This window comes from Saccoglossus kowalevskii, chromosome 16 (assembly GCF_978046115.1).
Source record: "Saccoglossus kowalevskii chromosome 16, keSacKowa6.1, whole genome shotgun sequence".
Taxonomy (NCBI): domain Eukaryota; kingdom Metazoa; phylum Hemichordata; class Enteropneusta; family Harrimaniidae; genus Saccoglossus; species Saccoglossus kowalevskii.
In genome coordinates this window covers 10,608,441-10,631,408 of record NC_140656.1, presented here as the reverse complement: position 1 = coordinate 10,631,408, position 22,968 = coordinate 10,608,441, and the positions used below count along the sequence as shown (strand labels likewise).

Sequence of the window (22,968 nt, the reverse complement as noted above, 5' to 3'; positions counted from 1 at the left end):
AGTCAAAGTCGCCATCTTTGTTTATAAGAAACACATATATCTCGCGCATGCGTGACGCGTCGACTACCGCCCCTTAACAACTAGAATATATAGAAAGTTAGTTGGAAGTTAATTTTAAAAAAGTCTGTTTTTTTTGCATTGCATTATTGATTTCATTTTTCACAACAGTTGGAATTTATGAATTGTAAAGGCAGTGGTGAACACTAGGTCAAATGCATGAATGAATTCAGGGGTGCCAATCAGTACCGTTGCATTATGGGTACAAGTGGGACGGTAGTAATTATTTGTAATATTTGAACAGTGTGGTAAACGACATATTCCGTGAATCAATATGATTAACAGGAAATGACATCATGAGATGACAAAAATGTGCATATTATTTAAAAATTTTAAATGACTTGATATTTTTAGCCATATTGCATTTTGAATAAATCCTGCTTGAATACTTATTGTTCTCATTGTTTTGAAAGATGCAAATTTATATATAAAAATTATAAATCTTAGAGAACATTTGGACAAGACCGTGGAATTTTTACTAAGCTCGATTCCGTCTAGCCTGACAAGTTGGCGTAGGTGGCGCCTTGGACTGCTGCGATCCCCACCAACGCAGCAGTCCAGGGCGCCACCTACGCCAACTTGTCAGGCTCGATTCCGTCATGATATTGTTTATAATACAACCGATAACACTTTCCAAAAACTTTAGTTTTCTCAGTAAAAGTATTTATAACAAAGTGTTGTTTCTAACTTCTAACTATCTTAGTTCAGTTTTGAGAACTAGAGACTGAACTATTGTTGACCATATAATTTTAAAACGGTATTAGCTCATGTTTAGCACAATGAAGACACTACGTCTACGTGTTAACGGTACGTGTATATACTAGAAATATCTTGTCCCCATCTTGCGGTATGACGTCATCCAGGCCTATGAGAAAAACGGAAGAATGAACATTTAATATACCTGAGCCTACATGTTTGTAAGTCACATAACATTTAAATATATAATTATAAACGCCACATGCATCACGTGTTCGAATTTCGTGGAAGCTCAGACCACCAATAAATTTATTAGTTATTTATTAGAAAATATCTACACGTGGTACACGTCGTATGGGAGCCACGTCTAACAGCGAAATATGTTTTTATCATTGTAACATGCACATATATTACAGTGTCCCGGGAATACGTAAACAACTCACAAAACTTGCACCAAGTTAGACATATATTGTTTGAGTTTTTGAGTATGATCTTACCAAGGGATGTTTCCGCGTCCTCCGGTATACATATAGCCCAGTAAGCGTCGATGTCTTCCACGTCCTCGGTCAGACCATTCACGCCCACTATGGGATGCCCCCACTTACCACCTTCCCGAGTTATAAAACTGGTAAAAAATAATTATATTGTTCATGACTTTGTTAATATATGGGTGTGTTCTTCCGAAACTGGTGTCCAAGGCTTTGAACAAATTAAAGCTTTTCTAATTGATATAATAGCCGTGTTCTCACTAGAAAAAGTTACGCTAGCGCCTATGTTGCGCCCGATAATAAGGATTTCTTGCGTTCACACTTAGCGTTTGTTTCATTGGCGGCATAAATATGGCGGCCAGGGAATAATCCCACAATGGCGATGACTCGCACATACTGTAAATTACTCTATTTTCGCTGAAAAGGCATTTTGACTGTTTTGTGTGAAGTTAATTTATTGATGGGTTGAACGTAAAATATTATATTATATTTTCAATGATTCATCCCTTCAGTGAACATAGCGAAAATAATGTGTTGGTTGACTATATATTACTTTCTGTTGTGAACTATAATAGTTAACAATTTTGGGTCATGTAAAATGTCATAATAATAGACAAACAACCAAACTACCTGAAATTTCGACATGTGTCTACTTTGACTTTGCACTTTCAACACATGTTGCAAATATGCTCTGTTGTTGTCCTTCCAATCACGGTTTATTTTTTAGTAACCGTGTTCCCAGGGAACTTAAACTTCGTCATGTTTATGTTTATTTACGCATGCGCAACGTGTTCGTACCGATAATGATACATTATAATTAAACACACACACATTACCTGAAATGGTGTTGTTCTTTTGCCCTCACGAGTACGTCATACAGAGTAGAGCCTTGTTCTGTTGTCACTGGGTACATCATTGGTGTTATTGTTGAATCGTTCCCAATGGCGCTCGTGACTGACAGAAATACTTTAATTAGAACTTCTGGTTCCTCAATATAGGTGGGCGTTTCTAGGAAAAAAAACAGCGACAATCATCAGTGCTACGATATTGGTATCCATGGCGACAGAATTGTTATCAATACATTGGATGAGAACAAAATCCATTGTTGATTGGTGACAATGTGACGCCACTTGGTACTTGGTGTTTCGAATGTTGATACGTCAGTTTTAGGGCACCATTGCATAAAATGTAGTTTTATTCTCCGTAAAACTACCCCGGAAAATGACATAGTGATAACATTATCAGCCGGCATGTTCTTATTTTCGGAACTTGAAGCACTATTATTACCTTCTTCACATTTTGCAACTTTCCGGATATCTGCAAACGTCTTCATAGCGAGTACTGGTATAATCTGTGCGGTCACGGACACACTGCCGAATGAGCCATCTCGTTTTTGGCGGCTTGTAATAAAACTCAAAGCATTCTGTACGATGGTGGAATCCCACTCTTTATTCGTTGCGAGTAATGCCTGAAAAGTAAACCGTAATTTACGCTCGAGACACAACATATCTTTCTGTTCAAGTTCGCTACTATAGGGAGAAAATAAACGAACAGCAACTGATAAATGAGATTGTTATTTTTAGTTACCGACGCCACATTTTATCGACACGCTCGACAAGTACACCGCTCCTGTAAGTCGCGCCCTCAAGCGACAACTATTTCCATGGCGTAAGGAACGAGCTCGTCAGTTAATAGAAATATTTTTTTTTGGTATATTCTAAATAACAAACTATTACACAACCAAATAGCATTGTTTATTTGTTTAAAACCATCTACGCCACGTTAGACGTCACATAAGCGCTTTGTTGCCAGCACTAGAAATTACATCGTCCAAATCGCACGGTTTCACGAGCTCGATGTAAATATACCTCCGAGACGATTTCCGAATAAACGAACCTTGGCTGGCGCCCTACAGACCGATGAGCTGAGGAGTAATTATTACTTCCCAAAGCCGTAAAAAAACATTAATTTATATATGTACACAGCAGTTATAAATCAGAAGACAACGAACACACGATGTATCCTTGTACCTGTAATGCATTTGCTGTATTTAGTAGATTTCCGAAGCTGCCGTCGTCTTTCTGTTGATGTAATATATTGTTAACAGCATCCTGGATGTGTTCAATCACTTGGGTCTTCCGTTGCTTGCTGCTTGATAGACATGACAGCGCCACCACCACCATCGACGTCGTGTCTGTGAGGAAATTACGAAGAATTAAGTAAAGGGGTTGTCATTATGTATCCGGAGTGTGGTTAGTTTGTTAATACACGTGTAAGTAGAAGAAACAATATAATGATGCATACTACAATGTACCCAACCCTATCTGACATTTGGCGGGGGGGGGGGGGGGCTGGAGGAGATGGTATCATGCAATTTGGTATCAGAAGACATTTTTTCATTTACATTTCATCAATTCAAATACATTATGCAGTCGCTGTGGCCATACTCTTTCCAAAATCTTTCGCCCCACCCCAGTTTTCAAATCAGAAAACCTAACCGAAAATAATATGCCATCGCATCAGAAATAAGTACCTTATAATTATTTGATTGGCACTTTTAGCATAATCAAACATTGCTCAGAGGCATGAAGGGTAACAAGGGACCTAATTTGGGAAAGTAGAAAACTAAAATAATAAACAGTCACTAACCTATACCGTACTTGTATCCGCCGTCCTTTTGTTGCGCTGCCTTGATGTTGTCAATGTAATCCTTTATTCCCCTTTCCCCCGCATTACAAAATGCCAAGACCGCTAGACTGTAGTAATAATAGTTTTTATCATTGGACGCTGGAAACGTCCTAATAGCGTGATGTAAAGATCGCGTCATACTGTAACCATGGAAATTATTTAAGTCAATACAAGACGCGGCCATTGCGTTCATGTACGTTGCTAGGTCACCTGTAGACATCTTGAAATCTGTGTAACGCTCCCCTTCGTGTTCATTAACACTGCAATATTAAAAAATATATATATATACATTTTCGTCCATATTATAAACGCCAAGTGCAATGTTTCCTGTTATCCCGAAGTTCTAACATTTAAGGGTTTGTGTGCACATTGAAAAACTAGAGAAACACTTAATCCCCTTAATATTCCTATCAGATGCGCCCACTAGCGACGAAGCGCTTAAATGGGCGAAATTATGGCCGTTCACAGAGTTGATATTTATTTTGATCTACAGACGCTCGACTATAAAATATTTAGAAATTTTGCTATATTGTAAAAATGACGAACGACGACACAATTAAACACAGTGTTCATTTGAACGGCATTGTTAACACACATCTACGTAATCGTGATTTCACAGCAACATGCATTGACATACTCAAATGTAAAAGTCTATTACTAATTGAAACATACACAGCTTTGCATTATACCGTGACACCTCGCTAAGTCGCGGGTGTTGGGATCCAAGCAAAAACCGGGGGTCGCGACTTATCGAGGGGACTCGTGAAAGGGGGGGGGGGGTCATCCATTGAAAATGGATAAAAAGCACATACAAACATGGGTTTATAGTACATGTATGTTTTTACGGACAGACCAGATAGCTATCGCTTAGACATGCTGTTTAACTAGAGATCATAGTGATAGATTCAAGATGGATTTGAATAACTTTCTTTTAAATTATATAAATCAACTTAAATTGAAAAGAAAATTTTCGAAGGAAAATTTCTAATGCTGAAAAATCAGAAAACACCTTGGAAGAAGAGAACAAAAAGAAAACTCACCTGACTCCTTTGAGCATTTCATCCAGTAGGTCGATGCTCATTTGTTTAATACTTAATTCGCTCAAGGCTTGGTTGAGAAACCACTTCGGATTGCCCAGCCGTATCGCGATCAGCGCTTGTGGCGTGTTGCTCCAACTGTATTCACTGTCTTGTTGCGATAGTAACCACTTATTAGCGAATTGTAATGACTGTGCGGGTGTAAGGGTATGGTTTCCGTCTAGTAGTACTGTAGGCTCGGAAACTATAATATCTGGGGAGAAAAAAACAACAACTGATTAGTCAAAAAACTCTACGACCGTTCTTCATTTTGATGATAATGATCAATTTAACAATACTATTTGGTAGTTTACAGTTAGAAGTGAATATATTTAATTTTTGAAAGGGCGTGGATAGGCAGCCGAGTTCCCACCTCGACGTACCGTAAAACTGCGGCCATTTTGTGTTAAAGCGTGATCATAGCACATATGAGAAATATTTGTTTTATTTCCTCTGTGTCCCATAGTACAATCCAGAGTATTAAGAGTTTCCATCTCTTACCCTCATTTGCGTGCTGGGATGTTGGTAGCCACAATTATAGCTAAGAACATATAGAGAAACTAATCAGTATACAAAAACGTGATGATTTCTAAACTGTACGATAGCATCTTGGAGACCCGAATATGAACATTGATAAAAAATACAGTGATAATTTCTAGTCATCCCAGAAATAAAAAAGTGGCTCATTTCTTATAGTGGATAATCATTGGTCAAATATATAGTAGAACAAAATTTATATCTTTGTTTTAGAATTTTCCAGGGTTTTTTTTTAAATATCGCGACTTGCAAATAGGGAAGACATTATCAGAAAGTTTGTGTCGAATCCATTAATCGAAACTATATTCGTCATATAATTGCTTACTGAGACAGGATATACCAATTTTTGAAAGCATTATCGTCTCCATTATCATAACAGGAAAGAAACGTGGCGCGTTAAACAGAACTCAGTAAACGTAGCATATATTTCACATGAAAACAACCACAATGTATGGCATTAACCACAGAGGGACTGTGCATTAACACAATCAGTGCTTTCATGATGTTTGGCTCCATTCTGAAAATTGCGTTGTCAGGTTTGCTCGTTTGCAGAATTTATTTCAATATACCAGAGAAAGCAGACGAACAGGATGTATTTAAAGAAATGATTAGTGGCAAAAACAGCGTAATAACAAAATGGCATGGACGGCATTAGTAGGAAATTTCATTTACAACTCATTTACCTCCATCGTCGATTGTATTACGTTTGTCACATGACATGCATTATCCAATCACACGACACCGAAATAATTTATTCAGTATCGACATTCAGAAATAATATGTTTCTTACACGATATTTCTCGCTATATAAATTACAATATTAAATCGTACTTACTGCTGCTTTCACTAAACACAAACATACTAAACATGATAGCACCAAGTATTGCGGCTACAACAACGATAGCTACGATTAGTGCTATAATTGTCATCGTTCTATTTTTCTGATAACTGTATTCCGTGTCTGTGTATGAGTCCATGAAATCCAGTCCTGACCCGTGGCCGTGTCCCGTGTCGCCGTCTGACGTCCCTCCGCGTCCACGCATATGGGACGCCAACGTAATCTTCGTTGTGTACACATCTCGCTGTAAAATTCAAAAGAGAGAGAGAAAAATAATTTATTGAAAAATAACATTTTGGGGCATGTAATGTTGTGAAATATTCCACTTCGTTTGTTACAGATGGTGCCGTTTGCTGTCATCATTGTTCATTATGCTTAACATGTCAGACCAGTATGCTAGACCGTCAGGCAATACCGTTTATCATTTTAGATTACATCAACATCTTCATGATGAAGGGCAGGTCACATGCGATAAGACTCATGTTTAATAACTGCCGTGAAAACGAAGATGGCCGCCATTTTGTTCACATTCCGGTCCATGGTTAAACTTATACAATGTTTATTTTTTCTTTTGTTTTTTTGTCAAGATTATTTTCTGTCTTTTTTCTTTTCTTTTTTTGTGGTTGGGATGTTTTTTAAATTAAAATATGGCTTCTCTATATAGACTGAAGTATGACCAACGGTGTAATGGCAGGGACACAGGGCATAAACCAAATTAAATTACGACCTGTAGTATATTGCCCGTATCGGAGCCTGATATTAGTAGACATGACGTAGTGACAGGGTAAGTACATTTTTATAAGATCAGCCTCACACATCCGGGGATGAGCTTATATCTCATACAGAAAACAAGGTAGTCAGAAGATACGTCAAATTAAAAAAACTTTGAGTTTTAATTTCATATTGTAATAAGAAGGTAATTTGCAAATTATCGGTCAGAAGATCGCATGAGTGCATAAACGATCCCTAAAAGTTGACGAAATTTTCGGTAATATTTGATTATTTGCAAGAAACTTCTGATCCGGATACGTGACATTTAGTATATGACACACATTACTTCTAATATTTCAAGGATTTTTAACGATAAAAAAGATGGGTGCAAATATACCAGTATATAACAATACTTGGACAGTTTATACAGTGTATTTATATTACTGTGACGTCAATCTCTTGCTCACTGTCACGCTATTTGTAACCATGGTATTCACAACAGTTTCACGGTCCTAAGGCACGGAATTGCTATATTTTTAACAATTCTTTAAGTTATGCGCACTGTAACTAGGCAACGCATTTGCTAAGACCATCGACGTTATTTCATACGCAGTAAGTATATCAAAGGGATATTACCCTTCTTTCACAAATGATCGCGTGATTACTCAATTAAAGAATACGGTGGATACAATAAATGTGTCCATGTAACTCTAGGCATGTTGTTAAACAAGTAAATTTGATTACCCCTCATCCCACACACACACACACCCGGTTCGTTGACCGATGACGTAAAATTACTTGGTGGCACGTCACTTGTGGTGAATGTACTAGTATGCAGTTGGAAGCAGGCGTGCCGTCGCTAGTAACGCCACCATATAAGAGGCGTTAAAGCGCGGTGGTCGTCGCGCAGCGCGTGTTCGAATATCATGTATATAAACAATGTATTTTACACGCGTTGTATACGTCGCTGTGAGTCCCATATTGAACAGGACGCGGCACGACGACTGCCGCCCTTTAAGTTTAGTGGTTATAAAAAAGAAATCACTTATAAAAGAAGTCGAGTATGTTCAAAGTACGAAACGGTCCTCTTATTAAGAGTTGTTCTCCACTGCACCGCAAACTATTTGCAAGCATAAAACTAAGTGCAAGTGACGTCACCCAGACATCGCCGACTATGAGCGCTGCAGTGTTTCTTAATATTATAACATGGGCCCAGAGCGTCTGTTTCAATCTAGTATTACTAGTATGTTGTCGATTGCTTCACAAAGTAATCACGCCTACGATAATTTACCATCAATTTCGTCGGGTTCTTTTACGTTTCACTAACCACGGCTGTTATATAATGATATATTATAACAGTGACGTCATAGTGCGTCTACATTTCACGTTCTTAATAATTTGAAAACGTCGCGAATTCTTTAAAACTATGCGAGTTTATTTGTAGACCGACCGCGTGTAATGGTGTTCTTGTCGTAATAAACCTCATTACCATCATGACCTTTGACCTCAAAAAATCTCCCCTAGAGAGTAAATCCACACAAGATGGATCGGACGTATACGTCAACAACCGGATTGAAATGTCGGTATCAAGCAGTCGTATTTAACTAATAATAATTTATAAATAAATGTTATTATTATTATTATTAATTTATTTATTTACCACCAATATGTTCAATCATATAAATACATTAATACAACACCAAGACATAGTAAACAGGGAAAGGAAAATAGCTTACTCTGGTTATTTCCCACGTTATAATATGATTGAAATTTGATATAAACGCACAGAGGGCTACCAGAATAATTTGTCCAGCGACTAATATAGTTGCACAATAATATCACAATTAAAACAGAGAAAGGGAAATGCAATGTGGAAGAACATATACTATAAATATTCAACTAAAATTGTTTATCCAACTGCTTTATTGGAACCGGCATGACGAGTTTATCGCACAAATCTTGGTCACAACGGTATTCCATATTAGCTTAAAGTGTGGCAGTCGTCGCGCCGCGTCCTGTTCGATATGGGACTCATAGCGACGTATACAACGCGTGTAAAATACATTGTTTAATTACATAAAATTCGAACACGCGCTGCGCGACGACCTCCGCGCTTCAACATCGGCAAGCAATGTTTAATGTTTTGAAGGTGGTGGTGGTTAAACTGTATACGAACGCTCGAACCACCATTTCTGTTAATCAAAACACCGTACGACAACGAATATTCTGGCTAGGATCTCGGCGGCTTGTATATGTTGCAATTTATGATAATTACGGCACAAAATGTGAACGTGAGCAAGAGTCGTCGATTGTTTCTGGTGATTTTTCACGATATTCCAGTCACGATATGAAATATAATTCACTAAAATTGAACTTGTAATCTGTGAGTACATATGGGATTGCAAGCGAGGATTATTTTTGTATGTGGAAGTTCAAAAAGGATTCTGATCGGCACTTTTGATCAGATTTCCGACCGCTGTGATTTACCTCATTACGGGGTATATTGTAAAGATCGGTAGGTAATCGCTAGAAGGTAACGAACGACACTTGAGACGTCGGCTATAAAGAAATATGACTATTATATGCACGCAAGTTTAAACTAGGGTAAGCAGGAGAAGGTTTGAACCCCGGGGTTGAATCTTTTCATGTGTGATTTTGTAGATGTCTGTGTTTGAATACGTTGAGGCCGTACGTGTACTACGATTTTGAGTCCTTTCGATGCACATGTGCTAAGTATGAAACTAAATGTATGCAAACACAGTTAGGAAATATAGAGCATTCGATTTTTACGACCAAAGCGGTCGACTGATCCAACACGATATCCATAGTGCGGCGGGTCTGTCGATAAACAGGTACTATGGATGAGCGACGATACACGAGGATAACCATTATGCCACCGTGGCAACGGTGAGGGGGGTTAATGGACTGCCTGAATGGCCAGGCAACCAGAAAATATCAAGAAATTAAAGTGATATCGTAATGCAGGTTTCATCGAACTGGAAAATTGGTTTCAATTGAGTGTAAAAGGGCCCTTTGATTTGTCCTCGGCGGCACATTTCTATGTTTCGTGTGAGGAAATACAGAGAAAATATGCAAGTATATTTTTTGACAGACCGTGTACCCATTAACGATAATTCGAACGTAATATAACGATAAGTACGTGAACTGTGGGTTAACTACGATTGTTAACCGTTGATGAAATTGACCTTGAAATATAATGTGTGTGTGTGTGTGTGTGTGTGCCAGTTAAGTATCTAACATTAACGATTAACTACGGTATGGTATACCCAACTTCCCGTGGTGTTCTCCGATATTTGACCTCATCAAAGTTACGGAAAGTTTTAGTGTCTATTTTCAACGACCAAATATCAGATAGTGGGGCTGCATCTCACTGTCTTGTTTTGCCAATCGTTATTTCCGAACAAAAAAAGATAATTTTATGCACGGATAAAAATATATTAATATTCCATACACGTACTGTGTTAGCATACAGACCACTCCCTCCGCAGCACATGATATATTGGCATTCAGGTCACGCTCTCCCCATCACGGCACGCTGTCGGGCTATGCATACACAATTGCGAATTGCCGCACTGCTGGGTAGCAGGTGTCATCTAACAGCTATTATTCGATTTGAGAAAAGTTTGCGTAAACTTTTCGCCTAATTAGGGAATCCATAAATAAAACATCAAATGTCCGACGGATCGCCTATTTTTGTTCAGGCGTTTATGTTCATTAACACGCGTTGGTCGATATTTTTGCCAATGAGAGTTATGACACAGAATTAGAGCATTTTTAACACGACCCCCGCCATTCATTTGAACGCACGCGCGATCTAGGGATGTTCCCGCGTTATCAACAGCTCAAATATAGTAGACATAACTTTATTTTCTGATACATGCTTACCAAATTTCATTTGCTTAGCACGACATTTTTGTTGAAGGTTCTATAGATATTAGTTTTCAAAAATACCAACGCATGCGCACTGATCATATATTTTGTCTGAGACTACTTTGGATGGTTTAGATAAAACGATAACATAATTATCTGTCTGTTTTCTCTAATTTTACTGCTTATTTCTAGGACATCGAATTCTACAACGTTTCTATATACTAGAATATTCTGCAATGTCATTAATACAGGGAGTCGATTTTCACAACTATAATAGGACGTATAGAAACTGTTCTGATTCATGATATCTAACAGTGAAAATTTATTTTTGTTATATAAATTTTGACAGTTTTGAGAAGCGAACAAATGTTGATTGTTTTGAGAAGCGAACAGTTTATGAGAATCGAGACTAATCCACGACCGATCACCGCGCACTTGTTTTCTTAATAGATATACACATTCCATTAACGTGGTCACGTGGGACGATTTTTAATAAAGTTACACTTTTTAGAGCTCAACACTTTTGCGTGAAATGAACAAATTAATGAAATGGATGTACACTATAATCCGTAGTGGGTGTGTGAACTCATAAGCATGGTTACCGTACGAGGAGGTGGGTCAAAGTTGAAGGACGTGGAAGCAGAAACATTGAAATAAAAGTAAAACTTCAATTTTCAAGGCGTCCAGGTCCAAACACGGAATATGAATAAATCATCGAAGTACAGAGTGTAGTTCTGTGTGAGATGTTAACATACCGTGCTCGGAAGTCATGGCGTATGGCATATGCAGGGTTATCTGCACGCACACAACGTAAAAACTTTTATTGCAGGTTTCGCACACGGGAGTCAAAATTAATCCTTGTTTTGTTGATTTATTTTTTAAAAGAGAAGGTTGACCTTCGAACTAATTGGTTCCATGCTTAGTACCAAGTTGTTCTCTGAACAAGGGTGTGACACGGAGACCTTATTATAAGTGTACGGTATTTACATTCCATTCTGTGTTGACGCAGGTACGTGATACCATGGTTTAATATTAAACATATATCAATGAACACCAGGGTATCACGTAGACATGAGGGCCGCCATTGCGCCCTTGTCGTAATTACACAAACGGCGCAAATTAATTCACTTATTCTGAAAAGTGCTTACGCCAAGTTGCTGTAGACGGTCACAATAGTGGCTTTTCAAGAAATCGGTCACATTCGATTCAATGGTGTCGATTGCCACGGCGCTATTGTATACAGTCTCAGACTCTATTACTAGTCTGAGATATACAACCCGTCGTATCAACCACCACAACAACATTACTAGTAAGTGTTACCGTACCGTATCCCCGTCGTGGCTCACTACTTCGACGCTAGACTCGTCTGTGCTTGTTTTCGGCTTCAAACACTTCCTCATTTTGTTCGGCAATATTTCACCGGACGTGTAGAAACTCAGAATCACATATCCAATCGGTGTTGAGGCGGACCCTGCTCCGTCCGATTTAGGTCGTCACACGAATCACTCCAGTTTACACTATAAATTATCCATGGATGTAGAGACTTCAAGTGGACGTCAATTTACAGACGAGAAGCTCGAGAAACGCGTCAACATTCTGGGCCAAAGTTTTCAAGTTTCGTTGGTCGATAGACTGAGCTAATGTAAACACCCAGCAAGAAAAGTAACTCACTACGCATGTCTGAAACGCATCACAATGCCCCAGTTATCCTGTTGTTTAGCATACGTCTTTTCATTCAACAACCTCGGAGGTGAAATAGACTCAATTCACCTCCATGATTTAAAATGGCTTGCAGCGCAACCTGATTTTGGTTAAACACTATGAAAAAAACGTTAGTGTCATACCTCAGGCTGCTGTTGGGTATTATTCTCCCGTCGCCTCGATAAAGGGGTGAATTCTTGAGCTTGGTCGTCGGATTCAGAGTCCCGATAATCGTATCTGTCCGCCATACTGCCTAAAATCACCTGCGAAACTTACAATGCATTGCTTCCGAAGCGTCTAGTTACGATGGCATGCCAGATAACGCGATGATGCCGTTAACACGTAGGATGCTTGGTTAACTATTAAATTGTCGACAGGCCACTAAAACTTTAACCATTTGGCGGCACTATTCACATAAAATCACTATGACAAACTGGGCGCGTAGCCGCGATCATGAGCGGCAAAGTTGAAGATGAGCAAATTTCGTCTCAAACATTCACATGGGAGGACGACATGACTGGTGATCTAACAACAAAATACGTAAATTAGCTTTTTGAGTTGGGTTTAACTTTTTAACGGAGATCGAGAATTGGACCGCCGCCCAATTAACCACGAATATGGAAATGGCATCCCTTGACAATATAAAGCACACAAGCCGTGACCTGCCTGCCAAAGTTAATTATGAAATATACATGAAATAAGTTTTCAGAAAGCTTTATATCAGTGGGTTGTATAATGCGCTAGGAGCAGACGTGCTCATTATAAGCCTACATTACAATGGAAGTATAAAGACTAGTTTCCTGTGATCGTTCGCTTCATTCGGTTTTAAGCTGAAGAATACACTCGAGGCTTCTTTAGTGGCAATGAATGCTGTAATTGATGTAAATACACCGAAAAATGTAATAATAACTATTACGCAATCCACTTCAAACTCTGTTTGCACGTGGACCGGAAATACTACATGGTAAATCATCCCAATCAAGAGATAACACACATGATCTGTGTTTTATGCCCACCAATATGTGGTTGGGCCCATCAACCCATACTAATTAAGCATAATTTTGAAATGATTCGGTTCGAATTGAGTGTTGCCACCTTAAACAGGTTTAGAATTAATAGGACAATATTCTGCCATACTGTACTGAGATGGCGCCAGACAATGGCCAAACATGGTTAATGGTATATCATGTCGCTAATATTATATTAGACGTGAATCATCGGCTTTGTATTTATACGTGCATCTCATCCCAATATTCGATGTATGCACGTCACGTAGGATGTTGTCATGGAGGTTGTTGTTCTTGTTGGGGGTGAAGTAGTTGACCCGCATCGAAATTCAAAATGAATCAATCCAAAAATTACTGCTCATTTTAAAGACTAGGCGGAATTTGTAAAAACTGGCGCGATATTTGCGTCGGACAACAATTAAAAAATCAAACAAACAAAGAATTGACATATAACCACGGTTACTAGAAGAACGGTCAAGAAACTCTGTCGGTTCTTTTGTTTGGATGCGTGTCTCGGTAAACATTTAAAACCGTGATATAACACAATAAAATTATTACTGCTTGGCAAAACTAATAAAAACATGTGACAAATGGCATTCCTTGCAGGCACCAATTAATAACAGCTCTTGTATATGGGTTGTATTCGTTACCATGGTTACATGGCTGTTGCATTGTGTTTTCGTGATGTTGGTTCTAATACTGTGGGTAGCGCGGAGTTTGTAATCGGAGGGGTGTAAATTTCGCCGTTGAGGACGCACTTCGCGCATAGCACGTTCCAAAATCTGCACCCAAAAAATTAAATTTGTTATCACGCGTGCGGCCAGGGAGATGACTTTCACTGATTTCCATTGGGACCATATCATGTAAATGCATTGATACTAAAAAGCTTTACATGTGGGGCTAAACCATTAGGTTCGTAGGGATGGGAAGCAACACTGTTGACAATTTAAAATAACGTCTTCGACAATGAAATATTGTAAGAATGTACGAGACATGTCTCTGAATAAATAGAACTTAAAAGGTAACATGCTCCTGCTCAAGATGATTAAAAACAGTAGCATGTATGTATGTATACAATTTGGAGTGAAGCTCGAGCATTCATGAGTATGAAGGATCTAATCAGTGTAGGACGTGTTTCCCGATAGCAACCGTGACACTGAATTGAATGGCACATCCCAATTTTATTCTCTAAACGATACCTCTTAAAAATATATCTATTGCGTAGGTAACCAAATGCTGAAATATTAACAATCGACGCCATTTTCACCATACAATTCAGCAAAAAGAACATTATTTTCTATAGTTGAATCGTCCAGCCCAAAGCGCCCGCTATGTTCATAATGCTTTCCTATAGACCACTGAGCTGCAACAATAGTAGACTCATCGTTGCCAGGCAAGTTCCGTTTATTCCCTAATCGTCTCTCGTTTGAAGGTAGCAATGCCGTAATTACGGGCGATGATGGGATTTTCAGCCCTCATATAAAGGGCTCTTTCCTTCCCCGATTGAGGTAGTAAGGGTATATTATATTATATGACAATATGACGAGGATGTCACATTCAATTTCTGTTATATGGTGAACAGTATATATATGTATATATATTACAATAGCACTATCAATATCAATATCAATACAGTTATTATTATAATCATAATCACATGAACTCATTCTAGCCACGTGATAATACCTTATGCGCATGATTTTAAACCGCGATTTGGGTTGTATAAAAGGAAAGACGGCTGCCAGACTTCAGTATGCAACTGGCGTGGTTCATCAAGCGTGGTACATCGATCCATGGTGCTCCGCGAAATCACACTTTTCCGATATTAACACACTTGAATAAGGACACCTGATTTATCAACACGGTGAGAAAGTTGAGATTTCCAACACGATGAGATAATGGTAATTATCAACACGGTGGGAAATTTAAGATTATCATCACGAGTCCGATGTATCAATGTCCGATGTGTATCAACACGACGGGAAAGTTGAGATTTTCAATATAATGGTGGGAGGTGGAGATTGTCAATACAATCTACAGCGGGACGAGAGCGGGAATAAATAAGAAAATGTATGCAGTTCATATGCTCATACCATAATGTTGGGTGGTAACAATGTTGCTTGGCAACTAAATGTAGACTACTACTAGTAATAACTAGCGTTGACTATATCACAGTACCTCTATAGAAAGATGGGCTATGATTATATTCACAGTGAATTTGCTGGTTCCCACCTTCAAGTGTCATGGCGTACCAAACCATTCGCAAGGGACGCCGGGAACCAGCGGAAGTGTAGGAATGGAAGATGAGTACTTGTCAAAAATGTCACTGTACTAACAGGAACCAAAATAATGTAATAATTGATTAAACCTAAAGCAAACATAAAGCGAATATCCGACTGGTAATCCGAGGGAATGGTAACCTTATTTGGAATGAAATAGACAAATAATGGGCAGTACAAAGTGCGCATTGACCTTGCCCACTCACAACAAAGCGGAAATTATTGTAACATTATTAGTAAGCTTATTCATATCTCGAAGAATGACCTAAGTATATTTAATAAATGTGGTCCACTTTAATGTATCAAGCACAGAAGTCACGTGCATTAAATGTTCGAAGTGACATTGTAGTGAAACTAAGGGACAGTCTCAAAACACGTGCAAATGCACGTCGTTTTAAATTCAGTGTCACATTTCTTACTCGTGTAATATCTGTATTACATTTAATACAGTATTCTTCAGATTTCGACAGAGATTAAACAAATAATTAATGGGATAATGCATATAAAGTGGGCATGGCTGCAGCCCTTAACCGCGGAGACACCGTTTCACCATTATATATATGATAATTCTGACGAGCGAAGCGCCCTCTGCCGTTGGAAATCATAACACTGATGAATCTAATAAACCAGATAGCACATGTATATGAGAATCGGGTATCCATGGCAACGAATTCTTCTGTTTATATATGCCAACATCTCATTAGATTGCCAATAAAGGTATTAGGTATACTTATTAATCATACACGACGTCAATATTTGCGGTACGTCTATATGAATGATAGGGTGATTAATATATCTACATACAACGAACTATCCACGGTACTCGGCGTGACAAACGGGGTTATATTTCACGATGAAATCAAACGAGCAGCATCACGGTTAGCTCCGCTGTTAGTAATGCACATTTCAATTAAAGAAATGAAGATATCATCACGAAATGAACAAATCTGAGAGAGGTCCACCGGAGGTACCTATATGTATAGTATCAAAGCAATAGGACTAGCGGTTTTCAACAAGACGTCAAAAATATCACTTTTTACCAAAAATGACCAAAATATTCATCAAAATTAGAGAATTGAAGATATCATCACGAAATGAACAAATCAGAGAGAGGTAAGCAGGAGGTACCTATATGTATAGTATCAAAGCAATAGAACTTGCGTTTTGAACAAGACGTCAAAAATAACACTTTTTACCAAAAATATTCATCAAAATTAGAGAATTGGAGATATCATCACGAAATGAACAAATCAGAGAGATGTAAGCAGGAGGTACCTATATGTATAGTATCAAAGTAATAGAACTTGCGTTTTGAGCAAGAAGTCAAAAATAACACTTTTTACCAAAAATGACAAAACTATTCACAAAAATTAGAAAATTGAAGATATCACCACGAAATGAACAAATCAGAGAGAGAGATCAGCCGGAGGTACCTATATGTATAGTATCAAAGCAATATGACTTGCGGTTTTCAACAAGAATTCAAAAATGACAAAAATATTCACCAAAATTAGAGAATTGAAGATATCATCACGAAATGAACAAATCAGAGAGAGGTCAGCCGGAGGTACCTATATGTATAATATCAAAGCAGTAGCGGTTTTCAACAACAAGTCAAAAATATCACTTTTTACCAAAAATGACAAAAATATTCACCAGCTAAAAAGAGAATCACTTTCTTCTGCCTTTTCGAGTAATGATAAATTCACAATAAGGTGGTTTGGTTAAATTAGCGTTTCCGTCGTCGCGCAGCGCGTGTTCGAATTTCATGTAAATAAACAATGTTTCTTTAGAAAAAAATGGGGTACTCGCACTAGCTTTCGAATTACATAATCTCAGTTGAACGCATTATGATCAATTATAATTTCGAAATGGAAAAAGTGTACGCATGCGTGGGAAGTGAATCCCAAAAGACAATAACAACGCAATCTATCACCGTGATTATTATGACTTATTATGATTACGTTATGACCGTCTGCCATATATGTAGTACCTTTAAATTTCCCGCATTTATTTTTAAATCGATGAATTTATGCAGGTAAATAACAGATTTAATTGATAAGCTCCACGTGCAAAATGTTCCATTGTTTTCACTGTTATTTGATTGAGACTCGGACTAGCAATAATGTATTACTAGTCTGAGATTGAGAAGAGCACACGTGATTGAAGACTTGTCTCAACCCTTCGGTCGTGGCATCCATACAATTATCAGGGGTAAAATCTTCTCTCTCTCAGGGTTCTCCACACTGTCAGGGGGGAAACTCGTCTCGTCTCTCTATCTCGTCCCCTTGAGGTACGGGATCGGGAAAGTCACTTTAACTTTACAGGTAAATAAGACACACACAACGAAATACGTTTCAGCTCTCGTCTTAGTCGGTCAATCGAGCACTCTGTAAGACACAGCGCCCTGGGGAAAAGTCCCCAAGACTCTCACAAGGCTGACCCAAGGCTAGCCCAAGACTGGACTGCCTCAAGGCTCGCCCCTGGACTCTCTCGGACTGCTCTCGACTCTCTAGAACCGCCCTCGACTGCGTCTATCGTGGAGTCTTCGCCAAGACCAACTCAAACTCTCTTTATTCATTTTCAAAACTCTAACCAATTACAAAGCAGTAAAAAGACTCTAGGGCGTAACCTTCAATCATAAAGCCAATCACACTAAGTACTGAATACGTCATATCTTTTGATTAATCGTTCACTACATTAATAACTACGGATGTCAGAATAGCGACGGTATCTTGTAATTAGTTCTAAACCACTGAGCCAAGTTCCGTCCAAAACTTCAAATAGGCCTACACGATGACAGACATAACACAGCAATTCGCTAATAATCAGTTAATTAAGTCGGTTAACAGATACGCGAAAACAAATTCATGACACAATGATCATTTGAAAACGTAATTAATACAGCCATAATTATAAATCATTGCAAGTAAGCTGCAATGCGCCCTTGGCAGTATCTATGTGTGGATTCGTACCTTGGTGACAGTGGTTACCATGACTCACTGTAGCCACGCAACCAATAGTTCAAAACTGTTATAGATACTTCGTTGACGTCAGTATTATGGATATTTAGGTAACCCCATGTTGTTTTGGTACAGACAATTTTGCATCACAACGGACCCTGGATCGCTAATATATTTCACAGGAATCGCGGGCTCGAGTATAATAGTGATAAATAAGGAATAAGAAAATTAATGAACAGACATGATAAATATAGATTTGATGCTATATTGAGTTCATAATTACAGAAGTAACGGTGGGGCGTAAGGCAACCAGTGAATATCTCTTGGGGCGGCCTCCGGAATCGTCTCAAATCATGATATTATGTCTAAAATATATAAAAAAAAATATTTTAAAAAACATGAAAAAAAAATAATCATAAAATACGTCAGCCCGAAAATGGTCATTAAGGTTAAATAGAGCCTGTCATTGTTGTTATGGGGATTTTCAGTGGATGCGGGCGCTTGGCGAAATTGTACGATTTTTATTCGCGGCGACTGCCAGTCTGTTGAATTATGCAGTTATCTGCTAGCACACGGAGACCGTGACTTCTACAACGGTTGTGTATTTTTTGCCTTTAAATTGAACATTAAATAACACCCAACACTATGTGGATTGTATTAGTTTGTATTAAATCCAACAGAAATGTATTCATATTTCGATTTGACGTGCGATTGGACTGGTTTCAATAATCAACATGAATTACAATACTCATTCTCAGATACACAAGCGTCACGTGACCGTGACCTTAATTTGAACAACCATAAATGTGGTCGCAACTAATTTGTAACTTCAATGGGATCGCTTTCTTGTACACGGTGCTCCGAATGATTTCACCGAATTAGCATCATATAAAAAAATAATTGGGATCAACTCAGTGACGTCATCAGTGGCTTGCATTGGTTTGATTGGGGATATCTAAGGAAATGCAAGGTTGCTATGGAAACCACTAACTTCGCTACATGAAAGGTATCGTTGTTACGTGTAATCAATACGCGATGTGACCAAGGGGAATCCTGCATGAGGCGCCGCACTCACTGATGTAATAATGTAGTAATCCGCCACTCATGTAATCCCTCATATTCAAACAAATTGACAACTGAGAAACCACGAAACCAATGAGGTGTTCAATATTAACAGGAGTTGAATAAAAGATGTTAAATCAAACAGTAAACGTCATCACAGGACTCAAATTTCTCATATTTGAAGCTGAATCAGCCACACTAGTGACATTCACTCGACATGTTTATTTTGGTTACTCAGGAATCGTGTTCAAATGTTTGAAATGATGGAATATGATCCAAGTTGTTGCAAATATAAGGGAAAATATTGATTAGTTATAGCTCCCGTGTGACATCGGTTATGTTTGTTTGTTCACAGCGCCACGTTCTTCACTCCACGTCGCATTTGAGCACGGGTCTTTATGCAACGTATGCAATCCGTTTGAAATGTTGAAAAAGTGGTATGAAATTTTAGCGAATTGTGGTAAAATGACGTAATAGCGAAATGTTGATTTAGCGAATCTTTCTTGTCTTTGTTGATTTCCTATTTTCACAATACTTGTCTGTCACGTGCCAAAGCGAATGCGCAGTTATCACCTCTATGAAAACATTAAAAAAGAAAAACTATATATCAGCACACTTCATTTATGTTGTTTATTTATTTTTTTCATTGAAATAATGACCACTATGAATACGTTTATTTTTTTGTGTTAATTTACTTTTCATGTCAGCACGTTTAATTTGTGTTGTTTACAGAGTGTGTGTGGAGAAAAAAGACGTTGTTTGGTGGCCATTTTGAATTTATATTAAAGTCATTAGAGACATCTTGAATTAGCGACTCAGTTCTCTCGCTAAATTCGCGAAAAAGACATGTTTTACAGTACGTTGTTGGTTTGCGTGACGACTATGGCGCGCGCGTCAATGAGGCGATACAGCCATAAGTCTACCATTTGACATACATGTACAGTATACACGTATTTTGAAATACCGACAGAAACGGACAAATATAAATTCCCGGGATTATTATAGTTTAGTAAATTTGCTACGAGATAGCGAAAATTTGAGACGACCCCTAGCGACGGTGAAATTGATCTCGCGGAGAAGCCTTATACGGTTTAGTTAATTGGATTTATTTTATTTATCAAATAACTCAAAGTGTCAATCAAATACAGCGAATATGCGTAAAAAGTGCCGCAGCATTTCTGTCATTATCCTCGGTCAAATTTACCGACGCCGCGAGTCTATATAATAATATAACGATTATTCTTGAATTTATCAACTTGGAGGTGGTTGTCATGGTTATTTGTATCACGTGAACCATCCACAAAAGGTAGTGTCAATGTCATCACGAACATCAGACTTCCATATAATACTGTACTATGACGCGAAATGTCACGGGCGGATTAAAAATGTGCGTGACATACCGATTACATTATAGGTTTATAATTTTGTATCCTCTTAACAACGCAGAATAAACCAGCAGAATTTGTTCAATTTTATTTTTTGATTAAGGCACGTAGACAATATGGAATTATGTTCATTATGGCTAAAATTAACAGAGGAATTACAGAAAAATACAAAAATATGCAATATGTATTAGGTAAATGTATAGGCAAACAAAGGCATTAAGTTCAAAAGTTCAAAAAAATAAGAATATATATTAAACAATATATATTGCAAGCTTAATTGTGGAGGGAGTCGTAACAACACGGCCGCAACAGCATAACGACTCCGGCAATTTTTCAACTGAGTGTTTCCTCGCAACCGTATTACATTTTAACAAGTTGTGTGATTATATCTGAAGAAAAATATAGGTCGGTTGATAAGGATCGTTCTAGTACGGCCTTGCCTCACTTACGTCACACGCAACTTTGACTCCATGGACAACGACCTCCGGATAATCCACGATCCGGGATGGTCTCAGCTGGTTTTGTTCAAAGTAGTTTTGATCAAATTGACAGAATATTGAAACTCTCACCCCAATTATTTCCCTTTACTATATACCACCAATTTTGATCACGGAGTGATCCACGGTCGAGGCTAAGAAAATTGACACGCGCTTATGACAGGAGGAGAAACTGAAGACGTCATTTGGTTTCATTTTTTTTTTTTTTAGCTTTTAGTGTTAATTTGTAATACGAATGGATTTACCATTTTATTTTCGGATGTTGCCAGGAAAGGAAAATGTCTTAAGACTATTTTAGTGCCGCGGATGGAACGACAATTTCTTGAAGCTCTCTTGGGTAGCGTTGGATGCCTTAAAGCAGGGGAGTCGTCACTTGCGCATGCGTCAGATGGCCATAGCGTGTCATTGTTTACAAACGAGCGTCTACCCATGAGCCTTTGCGTTTTTAGCGTGTGCGCAGGTGACGACCCTACCGCTTCAAGTAGACGCCTGATTGTTCATCCAAGTACTGACATAATCACGAGCTGATATGCTTAGGGGATGATACTTAAGCAATAAACCACCGCCAGAAGCGGGTATACCACGAGATAATATCGAGAGTCGTTTTCGAACGACGTGTAATGAGCATCGGCTGGTCGACACGGTGATCAGATGAAATGGGCCCTGGAACCAGTATTTAATCTCTTATCACACACTCGCGCGCAGTACACAGAAACGCACAGAACAGCAAGTTTAGATATCATTACAATCAAAGGAAGTTTATTTCTACAACGCAAGAAACTAGAAAATAATTAGAAATTGAATAAACCATGGAGGTATAAAGTACATGAATAAACTGAACAAGCTCAACGCTTAATTTACATATGAATATCTGTGAATAAATTATCATCAGCAGAACATTACCGGCAGCGCGCACTGTGCGCCATTTTTGAAAACATGTGCTGTGCACCTATTATCGTTGTCGAATTTCTATTTTGTGTTTGTTATGCTGACATTAATTGGTCCACTAAAGGTGCAGTTATGGAACAAATCAGATGCTGCATGTGTACTTTGATTGTGGGTATTAGAAATTGAAGCGGTGCCAGATTCTGC

General features: G+C 38.3%; 1 protein-coding gene across 2 annotated transcripts in view; it reads right to left on the bottom strand.

Moving 5' to 3' along the window:
- Positions 1-650: 650 nt before the first annotated feature.
- LOC102810418 (cobalamin binding intrinsic factor-like) overlaps positions 651-22,968 on the bottom strand; it is a 58,134-nt gene continuing 35,816 nt past the window's right edge. The window contains exons 1-9 of one of the 2 annotated variants that reach the window (XM_085491014.1): positions 12,308-12,644; positions 6,378-6,624; positions 4,970-5,219; positions 3,891-4,189; positions 3,272-3,435; positions 2,529-2,709; positions 2,078-2,249; positions 1,251-1,378; positions 651-922 (exon numbers count right to left, since the gene is read on the bottom strand). In XM_085491014.1, the coding sequence (XP_085347140.1) occupies positions 852-922; positions 1,251-1,378; positions 2,078-2,249; positions 2,529-2,709; positions 3,272-3,435; positions 3,891-4,189; positions 4,970-5,219; positions 6,378-6,624; positions 12,308-12,382 (1,587 nt within the window). In that variant the 5' untranslated portion in view covers positions 12,383-12,644 and the 3' untranslated portion in view covers positions 651-851. Of the gene's footprint in view, positions 923-1,250; positions 1,379-2,077; positions 2,250-2,528; positions 2,710-3,271; positions 3,436-3,890; positions 4,190-4,969; positions 5,220-6,377; positions 6,625-12,307; positions 12,645-22,968 lie in introns of those variants that run through there. The other variant, XM_078008691.2, reaches the window with a different exon arrangement.